Source organism: Taudactylus pleione, unplaced genomic scaffold (genome assembly GCF_031769625.1).
Source record: "Taudactylus pleione unplaced genomic scaffold, aTauple2 ptg000386l, whole genome shotgun sequence".
Taxonomy (NCBI): domain Eukaryota; kingdom Metazoa; phylum Chordata; class Amphibia; order Anura; family Myobatrachidae; genus Taudactylus; species Taudactylus pleione.
Window position 1 is genome coordinate 20,932,568 of NW_028284787.1, and position 24,559 is coordinate 20,957,126.

At 42.8% G+C, this 24,559-nt stretch overlaps 1 protein-coding gene across 1 annotated transcript in view; it reads right to left on the reverse strand.

The window, feature by feature from the left end:
* Window positions 1-24,559, reverse strand: part of EPB41L4B (erythrocyte membrane protein band 4.1 like 4B) — a 316,007-nt gene that overhangs the window by 182,496 nt on the left and 108,952 nt on the right. The window contains exon 2 of the mRNA XM_088445740.1: window positions 19,513-19,617. Within this exon, the coding sequence (XP_088301866.1) occupies window positions 19,513-19,617 (105 nt within the window). The remainder of the gene's footprint in view (window positions 1-19,512; window positions 19,618-24,559) is intronic.

The window sequence follows — 24,559 nt, forward strand, 5'->3', positions numbered from 1 at the left end:
TCTAGCGCGATCTGCACCCGATACAATGGACAAGATGTGCTGCACATCTGATCATAAGATCCGATTATACTGCACAACAATGAAAATGTTTCTGATGTCAAAATAGTTACTTCTAATTGATTTCAGCATGCAAACAGTGAATATGACATTTGAAACTCTCACTTAGCTCTGAGTTCCGAGATATAGCCCATTTATGATGGTGATGGGGTATTCCTAGTGAAGTGGGCAGAATGGAGAGAATCTTACCAGCAATCTGCGTTCCACGCAGAGGGGGAGGGGCCTAATGACCCAATTAAATTAATCAGTTATTTGTCCCCTCCACTATTCAAATATATGCGATTCACGGGATTACCCACACAAGATAACTGTGGTGCACTGAGTGACAAGCATAGTGAGCGATTCCACCAAGACATTTCAGCAATGGAACAAAGATATCAGGGTAGGTGATCACTACTGTTGGACAGTGACAAGAGATGCCCCAGAAGAGGAGTACAAGCGACAAGCAGAGAGAAAGCACCCCCATGAATAGGCCACTATATTAGATAGTACTTTCTTATGCTGTATGTTTGTTTAGTTTTGTGTTCTTATTTGTGATTGATTGAATTAAAACAACGGTTATTTATGTTCTATTAAGAAAATATCAGATTATTTTAAAATAGCTTTTCACTATATTACTAATGTACATACAGTTTAGTGCAAGTAGCATAGCTCAAAAAATAGAGCTAGTGAAAACATCATTTTAGTTTTTCTTGACCTCAAATTAGTAATGTATGACTATTTTTAGAAAGGAAACAAATGAAAAGTATTAATTTGTTGTACAGTGTTATAGGAGCTGCGGGAGTGCACATCGGATCGTATCTTACTAAAATAATACACGATTTTCACAAGATCCATCTTATGACTCATCGAAAATCGGGCAATCGGCCCAAAATCGTGCAGGTGTATGGCCAGCTTAGCAGTGAAGAAATGTTATCAAAATGCTTTTGCTACTTCAATTATTTTCTTATTTCTACTTTTACTAATTGACACATTGGATCTTTTTTTTTATGTTGGCCTGGGAAATTATGTCCCAATCTGTGCATGGCCTCTCTTCCGCCTCACTAACAGCAGCTTCAAGAGGATACTTCCTTGAATGCTGTATGGCTACAACAGGAGAGACATAGAAAAGATTTCCAACAGATAAGTTAGAAAGGGGAGAGTGTATAGATTATGGTAGGTAGTAGTAAGGAGAGGAAAGGTGAGTACACACCTGACAGATATATCTGCAGATTGAGTGATCTGCAGATATAAATGCAGATTGTCATTCATACACACTGAACGACTAAATCATCTGCATGCTGCAGCAGTTCGGGCCAGACTGGGGGCGGGTAGGGGGCGTGGCCTAATTGCCCCCTTCTGGGGAAAAAAAACCCCATCTCTGACGCGGCGCTGCGTGCTGGGGAGGAGGGCGCTGTGTGCCCCTCAACCCGGTGCACAGCCAATTGGGGGTGCAATCAGCGTGATCACTCCCCCCTTTGGCATAGGAGACTGCTCGGGCTGCTGCTTTAGCAGCCTCGGACAGTCTCCCAGTGCAGCCCAGCACACAGCAGCGTGTGCTGGGCTGCTGTGGATGGGGAGCTGTGCCGGACCCGGGTAAGTAGTACCTGCTCGCTGCTCCCCCCCCACTCTATACCCCTGTGTACGGGCAATCAGCTGATCGCCCGTACACGCTTGCAGATGGACAGATACGTCTGCAGACATATCTGTTCATCGGCTGTGCAGCACAGCCAATGCGATATGTCTGCGAATGACGTCGTCAGTACACAATGGCCGACGGAGGCATGATATATTAGCCGATCAATTGATCTGCCAATATATCGGCCTGTGTGTACCCAGCATAAGGTGTTTCTACTTTAATGGGGTTAAGATGAAGGTTTTTTTTACAAGACTAAAGCCCAGATTTACCCACGAGTGATATTCTTGTTATCACTCGTCAGATCCTACCTGTCATTTTTCAAACACACGACAGTTAGAAGTTGGAGCACTATTTAAGATTAGTAATGAGTGATATCAATTCTACTTGTTGATAAATCTGGAACTTAAGGAGGGAATTAGTGGGTTCATGTACATAAATGTAATTATTTGTTGGCTATTTAATAATGCAGATTATGTAGGTAATTGATTTAAAAGTGGTTAATTATATTCATTACATTGAATAGGATTGTTACAATGATGCTAAAGTAGGTAATACTCTTCTTTATGAAGGATTCATTATTGAGGATGGAATAATATGGTAATGTGATCAAAAGTACTTTCTGTACTGTATGGCGGTCACGGATGCTATACAGTATATATATTGTACACTTTATGTATTATATGGCACTAGTCACTGATCTCTGTATTATATGCTGGCCACTGTGATGTTCTCTTCATTCTATTGCACTCACTGCAATGTACTGTATGGTGGTTACAGTGATTTTCTATTTATTATATGGCTGCCACTGTGGTGTTTTCTGCATTATGTTGCAGTTACTACAATGTTCTATGTATTGCATGGTGGTCACTGATGTTTTCTGCATTATATGGAGGGCATATAGGTAGAGGATGAAAACTATCTTCTGAGGGGGGAGGGAGGCGCTGAGGTAAGTCACTGCCCCGGGTGACACAGTCTAGCTATAGATGTGGTCCCAAAAGTTGCACTGTGGTGTGGTGCACTGTGGAGGCCACACCCATGCATGAAGGCCAAGCCTCCATTTCATATTGAAGCAAATATGTCTGGTTACAACAGATTCATAAGTATTTGACCATGTGCCAATTATGGGATTATTCGGATGCAACCATCCTAAATAATTTGTTGCTCTAAATCACAAAATAGATGAGATAATCAGCATAAACCTATTTGTCATAAGTATAATCTTTGATTACTGTGATTATGTATATGAAATATACAGTATATTGATAATAAAAGTATAGTAGTGGTGCGCTCTGGGTTATGCTGACTAAATGGTATGTGGTGAAGATGGTGCCTTACTAGTAAGCTTTAAAGTCAATGTTCCTTAGTGACCAATCAGCTATCCTTGTCCCTGACCATGAAATGTCTGATTTGTCCACAATGTTTTAATGGATCCCCATGGGAATCCAAAATGAAAAGTCTTGGAAAAATGTCTCAAAAATCTGTGGGATGTGTGTTCTTTATGAAGTAAAGTCTTACAATAAATGTCTGTTAAATGCTGTAGGATGGGTGTTCTGCTGCAGCATGCCCTCTTCTCTCTCCTCTCCACCAAACTTGTCGGTTCCTGCTGGTATCCTTTGTCCCGGTGCTAGGAGGGGTCCGCGGTAGGGATAGGGGTGATGTAATATATCAATGCAGGGAGGCTACGCACTCTAATGAAATCAAATCTTATTTATTCTATTAAAAATCAAATGAAGACTCACATGAGTCTAAGCAGTAATGAGTAGGTTAAGTCCCAAAATAGTTAGGCATAAAAAAAGTCACCAAATGTCATGTGTAAAGGGGCGTGGTCCAACGCGTTTCATTCAGGTAGTGGACTTTTTCAAGGTGCCTGCCTTACCTTCTGGCTCTCTTAAATAGGCTTGCCAATTAGGCTGTGTGTGTTGCCGCTGTCCGCGCTCCCCGCGCTTCCGGGTTTGTGGTTGTGACATAATCGGCATAGAGAGACCTGAATACCAGTCACTAGAGTGTGTATTGTGGTCTCCGTTATTGTCCTGCACATGCGCGGACTCCGGCGGCCATTTTGGTGAAGATATTTTGCTGCTGTTTGTGAATGTGGCTATTGCGGCGGCCATTTTGTTGGTTTGATATAGTTAGATTCAACCATATGGGTGTCGCGACGGCCATTACTGATATGGGATGTACCTAAAATTGTATAGGACCCAAGTATAAGTAACTCTCCTCACTATGCATGGTTATAATATAAATTGTTGTATGTTTTGTTAGCCTCCTATCATCTTTCACTGATTGACCTGGATATATAACAGGTGTCAGGGTATATAACATCTACTGGGTTTTGACCAAAATACATGCTCAACATAGTAAGACCATCCATGATATAGATTTGCTGAACCTCACCACTCACAGTGAGGAAGAAGTGGACAGTTTTTCAATCTATACACTAGAAGAACCACAGGACAACATTGATGAATATACCAATCTAGCAAGACGGTCATTTGAGCAAGGTTGGAATGATCTAATCCTAACTAACACCGTATTAGAGACAGCACCTCAGAGAGAGGATGTAGTGACAGCTTCCTGTGACACCCCAGAAATAACTTCTAAGAACACGACACACATCCTATTTGCATCTGTACAGGAAGATCTCAACATGGCAACAAAATGGGCAGATAATTTTTTAGAGCTAGGAACGGACACACAGGGTCTGGGACAGAGGACACTAGCAACAAACAAAAGGAAACTGGAAAACACAGAAGGGGATGTAGGGGAGGGAAAGAAAAGCAAAATAGAAATAAGGAACGAATAGGTTCACAGCAACCAATAGGGATCTTCAATCTTAGTGATAAGATACTAACATCTGCACAGACCTCGTTACTTAACAAGGGACTTAAATTTGCCCCTAACAACCAACTAGACAAATTTGAGACATATTTGGATGTCAAAAAATTCACAAGGAAATTAACTTTGAAAAAATACTTTTTGGACCAACACAAAGCGGTCATGAACACCTATCAAACAAATAAATACCAACACTCAAATCTTAAACCAAAATCAAAATTCAATCAGAGTCATCTTAAGGGCAACTTTATACAAACATTCGAAAAAGCCGTCATACAAGACATATGTAAACTTAGGAATGACCAACAAAGAGGGACACATAACAATTTGACAAGGGCGGAAAAAATTGCATTGCAGGAATTGGAGAAAGACACCTCCATAATAATCAAACCCGCAGATAAGGGAGGTGGGATAGTAATATTGAACAAGGATGATTATATGAGAGAAGCCTATAACATTCTATCCGACAGAAGTACGTACCTCAAACTTAAGGGAGACCCCACCAGTGAATTCCAGAAAGAATTAGACATCTTACTACAGGAAGGCAAGTCGACAGGGATACTAGACAAACAGGAATTTGACTTTATTAGCAATAAGCATCCAGTGATCCCTGTCTTTTATTACCTGCCGAAAATCCACAAGAACAACACTCACCCGCCAGGCAGACCCATCACTTCAGGGATAGATTCCATGACATCATCACTTTCCCAATATATCGATTACTTTTTGCAAAAATATGTGAAACAACAGCAATCCTATATTAGGGATACGACACAATGTCTAAACATACTGCAAGATTTAGAGTGGAAGGCTAATTATTGGCTTGCCACTAGTGACGTGACATCATTGTATACAGTGATTGACCATACGCAAGGTATGGAGAGTGTTAGATATTTTTTGGAGCAAGATCCAGATATCGATACAACACAAATCGACTTCATAATCCAAGGTATCTAATTTATATTAACGCACAACTACATGTGGTTCCAAGAGGAATTTTACCTTCAACAACGGGGCACTGCGATGGGGACCAAGTTTGCACCGAGCTACGCAAACCTGTTCATGAGTTTCTGGGAGATCAGGAACATATGGGGTAGGCGTGAGCTCGATGCAAACTTGGTCCTCTTGAGCCGATACATTGACGATGTGCTATTCATATGGCAGGGAGATGAGAATTCTCTACAAGAATTCACACATTATATAAATCAAAATGACCAAAATTTGGTATTCACTACCAAATATGACAAAGAGATGGTCGAATTCCTCGATTTAGAAATATTTATACATAACTCAAGTGCACAGACCAGAACACACTACAAAAAGGTTGACGTTAACAGCTATATCCTTACAGAGAGCAACCATCACCCCAGCTGGATTAAGAGCATCCCACACAGTCAGTTCACACGCATACGCAGGAATTGTTCAAATCTGGAAGACTATGATGCACAAGGAAAAAATGTATTTAACCAATTAAAAGAAAACCATTATGATGAAAGAGAGATAAAAAGAGCATATGATGAAATCAGAGTAAAACCAAGAGAACAACTACTTCTATATAAAGATAAAAAGGAACAAGAGGAGAAAGATAATAAGATTTATTTCATCACAAATTACACAGATTTAGCCCCTAAAGTTAGGAAAATTTTAAATAAACACTGGTCCACTCTACATCTAGACAACCAACTCAAGGACATCTTACCAGACAAACCAGATGTAGTTTACAGGAAAGCGCAAGATCTGAAACGTAAACTAGTTAAAAACCATATAAGAGCCAATACATCTGGGAAACAAACCACAATAGATGGGAAGAAAAGAAGGACAGGTTTCTATCATTGTGGAAGTTGCCAACAATGCATCAGTTTAGGCTATAGAAGTACCTCCCCCATAGAGAGTATCACTAGCAAACGCACCCAGGAGGAGTACAGGATATTACGTGTGATAGTAAAAACGTAATCTACCTATTAGAATGTCCGTGTAATTTACAGTACGTGGGACGTACCACGAGAAGTTTGAAAAAAAGAATAGCAGAACATATTCAAAATATTAAAAGAAGTTTCGAACAACACAGCGTATCAGATCATTTCAGGCAAAAACATCACAGTGACCCTAGAGGTTTGAAATTCTTAGCAATAGACCAGGTCATGCCATATTGGAGGGGAGGTGATCACATCGAAAACATTGATAAAAGAGAAAGCAGATGGATATTCAACTTACACACTTTGATCCCAGAAGGACTTAATATAGACCCCTGATTGAGCATTAGCATCCACCATGTTACATCAGACATGGTGGTTATGCAGATAATTTATTTACATTCTTTATTAAACACTGATCATCATCATGACCATAATCTAATGAAAAATTGTAATTCTGTCTGTGTTTATGCCTAACAAATAGGTGCAACACACATACTATGCGACTTAAACGATGAGGATGGTACTACCTTGTATGTATTAACAATGCTTAGGATATATGAACATCACATGTCCAAAAAGGTCTAACAAAACAGACTACCACAGATCTAGTCTGGTCTTTATACAATGAAAGATAGGTCATCTAGGAATTAAGTATGTAAAAATATGGCCGCGCTCAGTGAGGAGACATATGTATGACTACATATATCACTGGATCAAGCACATATAACCATTAAAATGGCCGCAGCAAGATTTATGCTCCCAGATAATAGTAAAGATCTCACTAAAACAGCCACTGGAGTGAGCATAATGAAATATACAAGACAGAGAACAGAATACATCTTTGCAGTTCTGGAAACAAAACCCAGTAGATGTTATATACCCTGAAAATCAGTGAAAGATGATAGGAGGCTAACAAAACATACAACAATTTATATTATAACCATGCATAGTGAGGAGAGTTAATTATACTTGGATCCTATAAATTTTAGGTACATCCCATATCAGTAATGGCCGTCGCGACACCCATATGGTTGAATCTCACTATATCAAACCAACAAAATGGCCGCCGCAATAGCCACATTCACAAACAGCAGCAAAATCTTCACCAAAATGGCCGCCGGAGTCCGCGCATGTGCAGGACAATAACGGAGACCACAATACACACTCTAGTGACTGGTATTCAGGTCTCTCTATGCCGATGATGTCACAACCACAAACCCGGAAGTGCGGACAGCGGCAACACACACAGCCTAATTGGCAAGCCTATTTAAGAGAGCAAGAAGGTAAGGCAGGCACCTTGAAAAAGTCCACTACCTGGATGAAATGCGTTGGGCCACGCCCCTTTACACATGACATTTGGTGACTTTGTTTATGCCTAAATATTTTGGGACTTAACCTACTCATTACTGCTTAGACTTATGTGAGTCTTCATTTGACTTTTAATAGAATAAATAAGATTTGATTTCATTAGAGTGCGTAGCCTCCCTGCATTGATATATAACATCACCCCTATCTCTACCGCGGACCCCTCCTAGCACCGGGACAAAGGATACCAGCAGGAACCGACAAGTTTGGTGGAGAGGAGAGAGAAGAGGGCATGCTGCAGCAGAACACCCATCCTACAGCATTTAACAGACATTTATTGTAAGACTTTACTTCATAAAGAACACACATCCCACAGATTTTTGAGACATTTTTCCAAGACTTTTCATTTTGGATTCCCATGGGGATCCATTAAAACATTGTGGACAAATCAGACATTTCATGGTCAGGGACAAGGAAAACCATTCTGTGACATCTATAGCTGATTGGTCACTAAGGAACATTGACTTTAAAGCTTACTAGTAAGGCACCATCTTCACCACATACCATTTAGTCAGCATAACCCAGAGCGCACCACTACTATACTTTTATTTATGTTACATAGAGGTGGGATACCTCTAATGAAGTGGAGCTGCTAGGGTTATCATAATAGGCTACTTGACAAGAGATCCAGAGCGCTGTTTTATTCTTACCTTCATACAGTATATTGATAATGACTATCTAGATATCGAGAAAATAAATAATTCCAATTTTTACATCAACCTTTCCTCTTTCCCACAGTTTTACTTACACTGGGTACACACTTTTCAATATATTGCTCGTTCTATCAACAAACGATATATTGCTAGTGCATTGGCAGATGTGTACACCCAATAGGTCTGTGAACAACATCGTTCACAGACGCAACAGGTCAGCCATGCAGCATAGCTGCTGACCGCCCGTACAATTGCAGCAGGGATCGCTGACATGGACATCTCAACTGGGCAGGCAAATTTAAATGCCCGCCCAGTTGGGATGTCAGCTCAAATATATAAAGCGGCCAATTGACAAGTGTGTAGAGATAACCAATCGGCCTCTATGATATCAGATTGGCCCACTGACTGATCTGTTGGTACAGTGTGTACCCAGCATTAATTAAGACCTGAGGTAACAAGTGATTCCGCTATATTTATCATGCCCCTAATTTGTCTGCAGGCACAAGAGAAAGAGAACCAACAAACAACTCATTGCCACTGTAAATCAGGATAGCCAATGATCAAAGAAACAAGGAATCCAAATGTATCTGCAGGCACAAAGAAATATATCTTAAGGCACAAAGAAAAGTTGAACTGAAAGCGATTTATTTTCTAAAATCAAGTCTGTCTGTGTAAATGAGGTGAGCAGTTACTGAAGTAAAGAGGATTATGACAACATCTATAGAGTTTTGGAAATCTAATAAAAGACATAATATATTTCATTTTTTTGTCAGTTAAACATGTGCAACACAATATGCAGAGGAAAACAAATATACAATAATGTTTATAAACCTATCTTGCTAATGGGATCTGAATTGGTAAAAGTCTTCTTGGAGATAACCTATTGTAAATGGACAAAATTAAAACGCCAGATTTCCAGATGTCCGAATGCACTCTTCTTAATTACAAGGATTAATAAGGTAAAGTAGTCTAAAATTGATCCACATCACGGCAAAAAAAAAAAAATGCAAGACAGAGGCTCATTGAAGCAAATAAGATTTGTCTTAATCAATTAACTGCTTCCTCAAAAAAAAAAAAAAAAAAAAAGAATAAAAAAGGAAGGATTTCTTCTTTAAAGAGTTTGGCAACTTTTCATTAGATATGTGTAGTGAAAGTAAAAGGTAAAATAACTAATTAGTAAATTGCAGTCTGTCACTGTTTCGTCTACCGACTAATATAGAAATCGTTGAGTTCCACGTCCGGTTATAGTTTTGCTTGATGTTGTCATTGGAAATTCCCTTTACCTGTCCAAGGACTTATCCTGACTTATCCAATACTGTATGTCATCCATTACATGGCCGCAGCATCAGCCTTGTTCCCACACCTGCCTCCTGGGCTTTCAACAGTATGTTTTCACATGCATCCCCCCCCCTCCCCCCTTTCCAAACAAACCCACACAGATTCTTTCAGCTTTAGGTTTCTGCTCTGACTGCATTCTAATAAAAGGTGGAATAATAGGTGACTTTAGGTGTGTGATAAAGCAGAGCATAACACTGTACGCAATCGCAGCAGACAATTTTCACATCACATGAATGCATAATGCAAGACATTAAGTAATTTCAGAGGAAAAGTTAGCGTGGAATCAGCACATCCTACCATTTTCTTCCTCAGACTCCAAGCTGCAGCCATGATATATAATTTATTTACAGGTGAAGCAGAAATTGGTCAGTGTAATATTTAATAATGGTGTTTAAGTGTGGTAATTAATAGTGGTGGTGGATGGACACTAAGGGGTATATTAACTCAAGTGCAGGTTTTCATATGTGGAGATGCTGCCCATAGCAACCAAATCAGATTCTAGCTATTATCTTGTAGAAGATGATAAATACATGTTAAGTAGAATGTGATTGGTTGCTATGGGCAACATCTCCACTTCTAATAACCCGTACTATAGTAAATATACCCCTAGTACTCTAGCGTGGAGTGTTATGAAAGTTATGAAAAAGGCGCCTTGGGAGAAGCTCAGTAGTCCTAAGGGTGTAAGCCAGTAAGCTGGCTTATCACGCATATGTTATTTCCAGCCTGTAAAGAACTAAAGATGTGATGAAAGTGAAACTTCTGAATTGCAAGAACCACAAGGAATATTGTAATTTTTTCCAGGGACAACTGAAACCACCAAGTGTGCCAATTCCATTTACTAACTGCAACCTAAGGAGGTAACCTGGATGTCCTTTATGGGACAAACAGGCATTTATGCTGTATGCTAGCATGTTGAGGGTATATAATTGCGTTATTATTTTATTTCTGTATAACATCAATGCAACTGCCCATGCAGCATTGACATTGTTTGAGAAATTTGGATATCTGGCCACTGAACCAGTGGCAAAACTCCCGAAGACAATGGAGTCATTTGCCACTGGGCGCCAGCCCTGAAGGGGGCACCTGGCTCCATTGTCACCAGGCACTGCTGAGGAGTTGCATGGAGAAGGAGCGCCACTGATCGGCGCTCCACCTCCAGTGGCGTAACTACGGGGGGTGCAGGGGGGACCAAGAGGCACAGCTCTGCGAACTCTCCTTCCTTACCAGTCCAGCAGTCACACTGTGCTCCTCCCGGCATTCTGGGTAGACAAGAGAAGACAGTCCCCCCCCCCACCATTGCAAACATATACAGCTCTGGAACAGAAGCAAAATGGAATCGAGAAGTACACCATCATGAATTAACACATGGATAAGAAATACTACAGGATAAAACCTGTAAGAAACTGAAATCAGAGTGTAGTAGGATATAAATTTCACTGGATGGCAGTTGTCAATCCTGGCAGTGGCCTTTTGGGGGTTCAGGAAGAACTGTGTCCTGCCTTCAGCAACCTCTTTAGCTATGATGAGAAGAGCATTGACTAAAAGGAACTTTAAGTCCCAACTTCTTGGCAAAGTCTTTGAAAACATCTATAATGTGGATGTCAAATATTAGGTGTCCAAATTCCTCTGACCTCTTGGGAAGATCCCCAGTCATTTCTGCAGTGACTCCACTTTTGGTCAGACAGCTGCTACTTGAAAAATATGAGATATGGTAAGAACTTACCCTTGTTATCTCTATTTCTACGAAGTCCATAGGGTTCCACAGGATACCTTGGGGTATAGGTGTGACGTCAGTCGCTGGGCACCATAGAGTTAAGCTTTTCAGCCTCCCAGGATGCACTAGGGTCCCCCTCCTATACCCCGCCCCCGAGCCAAGGCACCTCAGTTAGTTATCAAGCCATAGGCCGGAGGAGGAGAAGGAAGAGAGAGAAAAAAGATCTGGACACATACAAGAATCACATTCTCACCAGAGGGAGACGGAAAACCGGTGACCAGAGCAAAGCCCATCTGCAGCACAGGTGCGACAGGGCGGGAGTCCTGTGGAACCCTATGGACTTCGTAGAAATAGAGATATCAAGGGTAAGTTCTTACCATATCTCATATTTTCTACTTCAGGGTCCATAGGGTATCCACAGGATACCTTGGGGATGTCCCAAAGCAGTATCCTTTAAGGGTGGGGACGCTCCTATGCAGAAAGGAGAATCCGCCGCCCGAAGGAAGCATCCTGAGAGGCGAAGGTGTCAAACCTGTAATACCTCACGAAGGTATGGACAGAGGACCACGTAGCAGCCTTGCAGATCTGAACTGCCGAGGCACCACGTCGAGCTGCCCACGAAGGACCCACAGACCTAGTGGAATGAGCCTTCAGAGAAGGAGGGACCGGTAGGCCTTCATGAAGATAAGCTTCAGAAATAGCCATACGGATCCAGGCTGCCAAAGTTTGCTTTGAAGCAGGCCAACCCTTTTTACGGAAGCCATAGAGGACAAACAAAGCGTCCGACTTCCTAAACGAAGAAGTGCGGTCAACATAAGTCCTTAAGGCCCGCACAACATCCAAAGAGGCCTCACCCACGGAAAGACCCGGTGAGTTAAAGGCCGGAACAACTATTTCCTCGTTAACATGAAACTGGGAAACAACTTTGGGAAGAAACTCGGGCCGAGTGCGGAGCACTGCCCTGTTCCCATGAAAAACCAAGAAAGGGGGTCTACAAGAAAGAGCCCCTAACTCAGAAACACGTCTGGCCGAAGCAATGGCCAGAAGGAAAACAGTCTTAGCTGTTAGCCATTTAAGATCCACTGAGCCCAGTGGTTCAAACGGCGGTCCCTGGAGAGCCCTCAGGACCACAGCCAAATCCCAAGGCGCCACAGGTGGAACAAAGGGCGGCTGAATGCGGAGAACACCCTGCATAAAGGTGCGCACATCCGGGATTGTAGCAATCCTACGGTGAAACCAGACAGATAGGGCCGAAACCTGTACCTTCAAAGAAGCAAGGCGAAGCCCATGATCTAGTCCCGCTTGCAGGAAGGCGAGAATCCGAGACAGACGAAACTCCCGCGGTGCATAACCTCTCGGTCGACACCACTGGAAGAACGTATGCCACACGCGATGGTATATCCTCGCGGAAGACGGTTTCCGAGCTCGTAACATGGTACGCACCGCAGAGCTGGAAAACCCCCGGGACCTCAGCATGGCCGTCTCAACAGCCACGCCGTCAAAGACAGCTGAGTCAGGTCCGGGTGAAGACAAGGACTCTGAGACAGAAGGTCCGGTCGTAGCGGCAACCGCAGAGGACTGTCCACGGACAGGCCCTGAAGGTCTGAGAACCAGTGCCGTCTGGGCCACGCGGGAGCTATCAACAGGAGCGACCCTCCTTCCTGTTTGAATTTCCGGATTACACGTGGAAGAAGGGAGACCGGAGGGAACAGGTATGCGAACCGGAACGTCCACCGGACGGACAGAGCATCCACCAGAGACGCCCCTTCGTCTCTTGTGCGAGACCCGTACACCGGCAACTTGTTGTTGTGCCGGGACGCCATGAGGTCGATTTCTGGAAGACCCCACCTGTCCACCAGTAGTTGAAAAACGTCCGGGTGCAGGGACCATTCCCCCGGATGAACGTCCTGGCGACTTAGAAAGTCCGCCTCCCAATTTAGCACTCCCGGGATGAAGACCGCTGATATGGCCGGAAGATTGCGCTCCGCTCAAACCAGGATCCAAGAGACCTCTATGAGAGCCGCCCGACTGCGAGTTCCTCCTTGCCTGTTTATGTAGGCCACGGTGGTAGCGTTGTCCGACTGGACCTGCACCGGGCGACCCTGGAGAAACCGCTGTGCCTGCTGGAGAGCATTGAAGACCGCACGGAGTTCCAAGATATTTATTGGAAGCTCCGCTTCTGTCGGCGTCCACCTGCCCTGGAACAAGTGTGGACCCGAAACTGCTCCCCAGCCCCGAAGACTGGCGTCCGTTGTCAACAGGACCCAATTTGGAACCCAGAACGGACGTCCCTTGTTGAGGTGGGTCGTCTGTAACCACCACGCAAGGGACAGGCGAACCTCCGGGGTGAGCACAATCGTCTGGGACTTCAGAGACTGAGGCAGCCCGTTCCACTTGGACAGGATCAGGTGCTGCAGAGGTCTGGAGTGAAACTGGGCATATTCCACCATGTTGAACACCGACACCATGGAGCCCAGTAACCTCATCGCCGAGTGTAAGGACACCCGGCGGCAGTGCAGACAACTGCGCACCCTCGACTGTAAAGCAGAGATCTTGTCCTCCGTCACGAAGATCCTTTGCTGTCCCGAGTCCAATAAGGCTCCAAGATGCAGAATCCTCCGAGACGGGATTAGAGTGGACTTCTGCCAGTTGATTAGCCAGCCGTGCCGTTGCAGCAGTGCAATGGTCAGGTCCAAGTTGCGTAACAGGAGCTCTGGAGATCCTGCCACCAATAACAGGTCGTCCAAATACGGCAACATGCGGACTCCCTGCAGCCGCAGAGAAGCCGCCATGACCGCCATCACCTTGGTGAAAACACGTGGTGCTGTTGCCAGGCCAAAAGGTAACGCCCGAAACTGGAAGTGGTCGCTGCGGATTGCAAACCTGAGGAACTGTTGATGGCGCAAAAGAATAGGGACATGCAGGTAAGCGTCCTGTATGTCCAATGACACCATGTAGTCCCCAGGTTCCAGCGCTAGAATGATGGACCGTAGGGTCTCCATCCGAAACTTCGGGACCCGCAAAGACTTGTTGAGTGCTTTGAGGTTGAGAATCGGACGATATGACCCATTGGGTTTCTGTACCAAAAATAGATTTGAATAGAAACCCTGGCCCCTCTGGGAGAATGGAACAGGCACTATAACTCCAGACTGGAGCATAGTGTGCAATACCTTCCGCAGCTCCGTAGCCTTGTTCCGGTCTGATGGTAGACCCATGGTGAAGAATCGAGCCGGGGGTCTGTGCCGGAAGGAGAGGGCGTATCCGTGGGAAACCACCTCCAGAACCCAAGGGTCTGTCGTAGTGGTCGACCAACACTGGGCGAACTGTAGCAGGCGGCCTCCCACCCTGGGATCCCCCAAAGGGAGGCCCGGACCGTCAGGCCGCAGGCTTGTCATCTGGCTTGGGGGCCGGACGTCTGGTACTTCATGCCTGCTTCCGGGGCTTGACCGATTTCTTAGGGCCAGCCTGTCGAGGAAACGACTGTGGTTTGGGCCTGCCCTGGGCCCTAGATGACCGAAAGGACGATGGCCCAGAACCAGAAGGAGCAGCGGCCGACGGGAGACAAGCAGATTTGGCTGCCGCCAGCGTGGCCACAATCTTATCCAAATCCGGACCGAAGAGAACTTCTCCGGTAAACGGCAACGCTTCCAGACCTTTCTTGGAATCTGCGTCCGCCTTCCAGGATCGCAGCCACAAGGTGCGACGAGCAGCTACCGCTGCTGAAGAAATTCTAGACACCAGAGTACTAATGTCTAGAGCCGCCTCGTTGATGTAGGTGGCCGAATCACGGAGATTGCCAATCAACTCCGCCTGTTCGGCCGGACAATCGGATTCAAAAGAAGCCTCTAATGAATCCGCCCAGCGCTCCATCGCTCTGGCAACGCAGCAAATGGCCATAGCCGGCCGTGCTGCCCCCCCTGCAAGGGAATAAGCGGACTTCAGGCAGATCTCCACCTTGCGGTCCGTAGCATCCATAAGGGAGGACATGGATGGCATCGGCAATGTGGCACTACGGACAAGACGGGTCACGTGAGAATCCACCTGTGGAGGGGATTCCCACTTAGCAAAATAATTATCCGCGAACGGATAAGCCACTGCCAGGCGTCTCTGCGGCTGGTATCTTTTGCCAGGTTGTTTCCACGCCTCCTCTAAATGGTCCACCAACTGACCCAAAAGAGGAAAGACTGTGGCATCGCCCTTCACATCTTTGAAAAAGGCATACTTAGATTTAGCCGCTGGGGGAACTTCGTCCTCAATCACCAAGGCTGTGCGGACCGCCCGAATAAGTCCAGGAATATATACTTTGGACTTAGCATCAGCGTCCTTAGTATGGAGAGGTTCCTGATCGTAAGGATCCAGAATCTCCCCATCATCAGACGTCCCTTCGTCATCCTCATAAGGAGCGGACAGAGACGCCACCGGCCTTTTATGAGGCCGCATCACAGACTCCCCTTGCAACACATCCGACAAGTGCTGTACAGAACGTTTGTATTAACAAAAAACTTTTTTGTATTTGACGACCGGTATTATATACTTATGCTAACATATACCTAGGCTGGTGGGAGGAGACAATGGTGTTCATTGATACCCATGAGGAGTATACTTGTCATATACTCATTTGGATGAGATATATTGACGATCTCCTGATAGTGTGGGATGGTCCTCAAGATAAATTCAGGAGATTCATTAACCTCTTAAATGAGAACAATTTGAATTTGAAACTCACCTTTGAAGTGAGTGGAGTGGAAGTGAATTTCTTGGACCTCAAAATACGAAGGATGGGAGATGGTAGAATCACAACAGATTTGTACAGGAAACAAACAGCAACCAATAGTGTGCTTCACAATACTAGTGCACACTTTCCACCGGTTCTCAAGGGAATTCCTAAAGGGGAATTTCTGCGCCTTAGGAGAAATTGTTCAGATCCTCAATCATTTGCCATTAGATCTGAGGAATTGCGACAATGTTTACTAAAGAGAGGATACAGTAACAGGGCTATTAAAAAAGCGAGATATGAGGCCAATCAGAAGGATAGAAATTCCTTGCTTTATTCCAATCGGATTAAAGAAAAAGAACCTGAAGTCATCCGTTTTGTGGGTGACTTCTGTATGGAGTGGCAACACATCCAAAGAATAATACAGAAACATTGGTCAGTACTAACGTTGGATGAGGATCTTGCTAAAGCCCTGGGAACCAAAGCCTCAATAAGTTGGAGACGATCAGCCAACATTAAAGACAAACTTGTTAAGAGTCATTTTAAGAGTAGAAAAGAGAGAAAAGCAGTGGCGGAAGGATCTTTTCAGTGTGGAGGTTGCAAATCATGTAATTACATGGTACGCACAACAGAGTTCAAGGATAAATACAACAAAAAACATAAGATACGAGATTACATCAATTGCAATACTACTGGGGTAGTTTATTGTATCACATGTCCGCTAGCTGTGACCCCAGATGCTCACCAGCATCCCCGGATCGGTACCGGCATTCTGGAACCGGCGGGGGTGTAGGGAAGACAGCATGGACGTCAGGACTGACTGTCCATGCTGTACATCCAGATGTGCAGCCACAGCTGCACTGAAGAAAGCTTCAGGGGCTCTTCTAGCCCCCACTCCGACAGGTGCACCCGACGCCGGCCGGGCACCAAACTAAACTGAGGTGCCTTGGCTCGGGGGCGGGGTATAGGAGGGGGACCCTAGTGCATCCTGGGAGGCTGAAAAGCTTAACTCTATGGTGCCCAGCGACTGACGTCACACCTATACCCCAAGGTATCCTGTGGATACCCTATGGACCCTGAAGTAGAAACAGTGAATTGGGAGTTTAATGTGAAAACCTCTCCTTTCAAAGAAGTGGTAAGGTCCTCTATGCTCTGCTTCTCCCATTTTTTACAGTAACTGATTTTGAAGATCTTTCAAATCTTGGAGAGATCGGAATATATCTCCTCTACTCAATCAGTCATACATTATTCAAAATAAGAAATGGAATTTCCCAGTTGTGAGTTAGGAGTACAAGGCATGGAGTAGGTTTTGCTTGTGCATGGAAGCCTCCCGCTCTTGACCGAACCGTGATTATTACAGGTAGAGATGGCCATCGGTGGGGTGGTAGATTGCACCCCCTTGATGGTCACCTCAGCTGCGGGCACGCCACGCCGTGGGCCAATGAAAAATGGGGGCATGGCTTAGTGGCCGCCGAGGGGGGGAGTGGGGGTAAGATCCATCCTGCCACGAAAAAAAACCCCACAGCATCGGCCCTTGCTCATCTATCGATGGCAAAAGTAGTTGACATTGGCAAGCAACCATCAATGTTTTGGAAACATTGATGGTTGATGGCCATCCCTAATTATAGGAACAGCTTCTGATTTGTGTTGCATTCATTTCAGGTATGTTTATATTTAAAAAAAAAAGTTGTTAAAAGTTTGAAGTCCTGTACCAAGGGAGTCACCATATCTTTGTTCTGCTTTAGACATGATATGTATAGCCATTATGAAAAAGATTTCATAAATTGACGTCTTAATTGCAGCGCAGGATAAGAACTGATAAAGATCCATAATGACATTGAAATGATGATCCACTAAAAAAATTAAATATACTGCATGTTTAATTAAATTTGGTGAGTGCAACTTTTTGTCATGAGTCCCCCTTCTATTTAAAAGTGGCAACCATAATTGATTTTCATGTACTGTATTACAGAACCAAGTGGTTCCCCAGGAACTATAGCGGTTCCGCTAGGCTTCTTTCAAAGGGCGCCGTACCCTGCCCCTTTTTTTAGCAGTCAAAATGCACCCTGCCCCTTTTTAAAGGTACTCTGCTAAAATCCCGCGCTGACAGCCTGCAGAGCTGTCTCAGCTCTTACCGGCTGTCAGCTCTTACCGGCTGCATGTCTCCCCCGGCGAGTGAATAGATTGAGCACGGCATTTATTCACACTGAGGGAGAGCTTGGGGGCAGCCCAGCACCTCCGTGACTCCTGGGTATGCCCACTGCAGGGATGATTTTCTAGTCACCACGACCCTTTTTCGGACGTGCGCCTCTGGTGAATGCAACAAAGTGCCCCTAACTGACAGCCACCCAAGAAGGAACACTAAACTATGGTTGCAAAGAAAAGCTTCTGAGCTACAGTGATAGTGCAGCTTTAATTGGTTGCATGACCAATTGGAATAATTCAGACGTAAATTAGTTTACTCTGAAACAAACTATTTTAAACAAATTATTTGAAGTATTCTGGTAAAAAGCAGTACATTCCACATATCCAATAACCTTTTAATTAAATAAAATTTTTTGTTCTTTAGCAGTTATGAGTTTTCACAATGGTTTACTACAAAGGGAGGCAAATGGGAAGCAGTCAGGAAGCCAATGAACGGAATCACAACTGCCAGCTTCCTGACTGTCTAAACCCGGCAAGGGCTAAATGACAGATGTCGAAATCCCGACTCCTGTCATTTTACCTACGCCAGGAGCCCGACACCCGGCTTACCGATCGAAGCCGGGTGCGGACAGCCACGGGGGGTGGGTTAGGTTAGGGGCCTCCCGGGAGGACTTAGGGGTAGGCACCCCCCTGGGAGGTTAGCGTTAGGCTAGGGAGGTTAGAGTTAGGCACTCCCATGCAGCCGGCAGTAAATCATACCGGACCCAGGCAAATAGATACAGCCCTAAGCAATACTGAATCAAATCAATGTTATATAGATGAGATGTAGATGCAAAAAAAAAAAAAGACACAGAAAAAGTGGTCTTTCTTGAAGACTTATATTTATTTTTCTATTAGCCATTTAAACAAAAAGTTTGAATTTCTGGGGAATACAAAAAAGTAATTCTTTGTTATTGTAAAATTGTTCAACATGGCTGCTTTGATATCTCTACTTTAAAAAATAAAGAAAAATGGAGAGAGTGAGACAATGATTATTCAATATTCTTTAAAATTCCAGCTCCATTTTATATATTTAGTATGGATCCCTATGGTTCTCTAACAAGCTATTTCTGTAAAATGAAAACTCTGCAGAGATTAGAAGGAAGGAAAATACATACCAACACTTGGGCAGCATCCATGTACTGTAGGCCAAAATAATCTGTTTCCACTAAATCCAAGTGGTATACAATCTGGTCGAACAAATCCTGCCCTTTGGCTTGTTTCTGAAATACAAAAAAGCTGCGTTTAACACACCTGGTATTGATATTTTCATTATTGAATCTTACTGCACATCACATAAACAATGACTGCTAGTACAAAGAGTGTCAAATAGGTCTAAATCAGTAACAGTCAAAGTTTTTACAAATTGCAACAGTACTATTTTGGAAAATACTATTGTATGCAGAATTGCAAAAAATATTTATACAGTAAATTCATTTCCTAGACTGCACTGCTATACTTTTGTTTATTTCACATACACGTTCTATGCATAGGTTTTTATTTGTTAAATAGCATAAAACACTACTACTAAGAAATTCTAAAATAAATAGACAAACATTAAAATAAAGGAGCCTATTTATTAAATGTGACTATACAATATATATTTTAATTTGGCCCAGAGTAGTAGTAATTTATGCAAGCAGTATGACTTTTCACGCTTATATCAACACACCTACAAATTTTAAACACCCTGCCAGTAACTATTTTTTATTATACCTTTCACCTCCATGAGTTGAACAAAAGGTTTTTTTTTTTTTTTTTAACATCAGCACAGGAAAGGTTAATTTAGACCAAACATTGCCAAGATACTTATTTTTTAAACTGTTTTCACTTGGTGGTTGCACCATAAAATTTATAGCAAGTATATAAGCCAAATAAAAGAAAGTATTCCAATAAAAGGCACTTTTAGACTAGACAGGACAGGGAAAGAGGCATTACAAGGCGTGATAAGTTTGATGCTTTCTATCATGACTCATTCTATGACTTTTTAATATGTGAAAGAACACATCTATAGCTGTCATGCAGCTGGATATGCCTGGCATGAGTGAGGCGCCTGGTCCTGAGAGACTCTGCTAGCGTCGGGCATCTTTTTTACACCTTTTTTTTCCAAACCAGTCTTACGACTTTGCTGATTAATTGACACTAGTATATCTGTGTGCGACTGAGACTGAAAACAGAACTTGATGTGGAAAACTGCTGCAGGGATCGCATCATAGCACTTCACACTGATTGAGAGAGTTAGGGCGGTATTCAATTAGTTTTGTGTCCGCGATAAAGTTTCGCCTGCCCGACTTTTCGCCTACATTGCGTGTTTTGGATGCGGAAACTTATTGTGCGCGCCCCAGCTATTCGCTACTATTCAATTCCAAACCACGCGAAAACTGCAAGCCGCGAAGTCGTAATAGGTGGAAAATGCTGTCAGAAATGGGGAAGTCAGTCTGAACCCCCAATAAAGATGCACTAACATTGGGGATCAATGCAGATGTCCCCAATTACCCCATATAAAGCAATTTGGGGTATTTAACTTGTTTCAATAGCTTCTTATTAGTATCTTTGCAGAACTGGTGAAGTATGGCATAAAGCAGTATTTTTGGGTGAAAATAACTAGTCCTGTCAAATTTGGGGCACTTGAAAAGGGGTACTAGCATATTTTAAAGTCTCTAAAGTGAACTTAAAACAATCGTGAAAAAAGTTCCTGTAGCAAGTACCTGCAATAAAAAAACACCTGATCCATCCTTGCAGACCCCCCAAAAGTCTATCTTACTAGTTTTAATGCTTGCCCCCCCCCACTTTGTACTTTTTCACCCCCAAAATGAAAGTTCTTTTTTCTGGTGTTCTTTTTTTTCATGACTTTTTGACACAGTTGTCTTTTGGGGGGCTGTCCCAAGGGTTCTGAGTGTTTCCCCAACTTTGCACCCCAATATAAAAATGCACTTCTTTTCTCCTATTTAGAGGTGAATCTTTTTCACCTATTACATTGCATTGACTTTCGCATATGCGAAAAGCGTTTGGAATTGAAAACGGAGATAAGTTTCCGCCATCAGAAAAGCAGTGATCGGCGATACTTTTCCGTGGATCTCGGCTTTTTGCGACTAACTGAATACAGGCCTAAGTCACACACAGATATACAAGTGTCAAATATCAAATTAATCAGCACAGTCTCCAAATGCATCCTAGTCACTTCGACAAAATAAATAAATAAATAAAAATATATGACTGCTCAAATGAGAAAAAAACATAAAAACTAGGAATTTTCCTAGTCTCCCTCCTTATAATTCCGGATCTCTACTACTAACCCAAACTAACCACAGGTAGTTAGGTTTGACTGTAATAATTTAGATAACTGTGATACTAGTATCTAAGTGAAAACATGGAAATGGTGTATAATCAAATAGACAATACATTATCTAGAAGTACATATGTGTTTATACAGATGCTTATATTGTCTCATACAAAATGACCAAGTTGAAATAAATAAAACCCCATTGTTTATTTCCATCCCCTATATACTCTTCTAAAAACCCGAAAATCAGAAGGATCACTTCTAGCAACATGATTGTCACTATTTAGCCAAGAAAATATGCTCTAATTATTATCAATGTCTGTGAAACTGACTAAAAATCTAAACTATTATTGATTACCTTAAGCCTGGCAAGACTCAATCAAAATATCAAAAATGATTAATGAGAGCAGAGAGTCTTGTACCATTACCTCCTCTGTTTGTATTTACTACTTAATGGACCCCAATAATAGAAAGCCCATTGGGATTGCCTTGATGTACCTTAGCAAAATGCAGAGAAACAGTGTGCATTGAGTACCTCTTATTAATGTTTAGATGATGCTCTATAAATCTAGACTTAATTGCTCAAGTATTTATACCCACGTATTGCAGGCCACATGGGCACTGCAACATGTAGATACAATACTGTGTCTCAAAATTAATAAATTCTTAAATCTTAAGTCTCATTTAGTACTGGATGACTTAATTTCTACTGCTTTATTATTTATGAAACCACATGTAATACATTTGGTATTCCACACTTATAACAACCTTTTACTGGTGGTAGAGGTAACAAACTTCCTATTGGGGTTTTATATTCATTCTTAAGCTTTGCTCTTTTCAACATGCTAGGAGCGATTATGGATTTAAGATTTCTGTATTTCTTGAAAATTACTTTCAACCTAGGATCTAAATTTTTTCTAATGTGAGATCCTGTTGTAAAATCTTAAAGTTATGTAAAATATTTTTATATGAATAGATTTATTATTATGGCAGTTAAAAAAGGTTGGAACAGGAGATACACACACAGGCGCTTTGGAACATAAAAATACTTATAACATGTCCCTTAGGGTAGGTGTAAATTCTCATATGTCTTTTGTGTTCCTGGATCAGACTCTTAAGGGGAGTATCCACTTAGCGATTTAGCCAAGCGATTGCACGATAATGTTGTTATTTTGCAATTACTTACAAATCGCGCATGCATCGTGCATGATTTTGTCAGAAGCGACCAGCTATGTGCGTGCCCACTGGTCGCTTCCGACATCGCCCATACATGCTGGTCAACCTGACGATCTCGTCAGGTTCAGCATGTGCGGGTATGAGGGATGTGCTTGGACTGAACGTTCAGTCTAGGCACATCGATATACAAACGAGAGCACGACTACAATGTCAGAATCGTTCGCTCGTTTATATATCTATAAGTGGATACCTGCCTTAAGTCGTTGTTCAGCATAATTCATTCAAAAGGATGTGGGAAAACAAAAAGAACACAAACAATGTTGGGTCACTGTCGTGGACACTCCTTTTAAGGACACATACATGTTAGATGAAACTCCAAGGTTAACAAGAGTTATATAGTGGAGTGTACCCTACTCACAAGATAGTATACTGTGATCATCTCATAAACATTTATTTAAGGGGAAAAAAACATCCATTTTTATTTATTTATTAAAAGTTTCTTATATAGCGCAGTAAATTCTGTTTCTCTTTACAATTTGAATCAACATTAACATTTTACTGGGTTGTAAAAGACAGACATATATACATAAAATACATACATTAAGGTAAGAGGGCCCTGCTCGCAAGCTTACAATCTACAGGGAAATAGGGGTTGATACACAAGGATAGGTGCTACATATTGCAAATTTGTCCAGCCCTATTGCAGATGTTCTTGGTGGGCTGTAAAATCCAATCACACTGGAAAGTTGGCCTAGGGTTAGGAGGGTGTTAAGTTGAAGAACGAGAAGAGGTGATCAGTGTTTACTATAAGAAGGTAGATAGGGAAGCTATAAAAGGTTATGTGGGCGGTCCTGGAATCTCATAAGCTTGCCTGAAGAGGTGAGTTTTCAGAGAACGCTTGAATGTTTGGAAACTAGTGGAAAGTCTTATTGTGCATGGGAGGGCATACCACAGGGTGGGTGCAGCCCAAATAAAGTCCTGTAACCGTACATGGGAACAAGTAATGTGTGGGGATGAGAGACGCAGATCTTATGCAGAGCGGAGATGTCGGGTTGGAAGATATTGTGAGATAAGTGAAGAGATGTATGTTGGTGTGGTTTGGGTAATCGCTTTATGTGTAAGTGTAAGTATTTTAAATTGAATACGGAAGAAGACGGGCAGCCAATGGAGGGACTGACAGAGTGGATCAGTATACACTGAACATTTGGTGAGAAAGATCAGCCTTGCAGCTACATTCAAAATGGATTGTAGTGGGGACAGCCTGTTTTTGGGAAGACCAATAAGAAGACTATTGCAATAGTCAATGCGGGAAATAATGAGTGCATGTATTAAGAGTTTTTGCAGTGCCTTGTGTAAGATATGGTCAAATTTTGGCTATGTTTTTTAGATGTATGTAACAGGATTTAGAGACAGATTGAATGTGGGGAACAAAAGACAGTTCAGAGTCAAGGATGATACCTAGGCAGCGAGCTTGTGAGGTTGGGCTGATTGTCGAGTTCTCAACAGTAATAGAGATATCAGGTTGGTAACTACTATTCATAACTACTCACTGCGTGTCTCAAAAGATATGAAGGTACTGCGTACCATTCACTCACAGGAAGGTAAATAGTTGCAAACACATGAAGGTATCTTTAGAATCCTATAAAGGTGTCAATATGCATACCAAACTTACGGTTTGGATATAGCAGATTCTGCACATCAAGGTA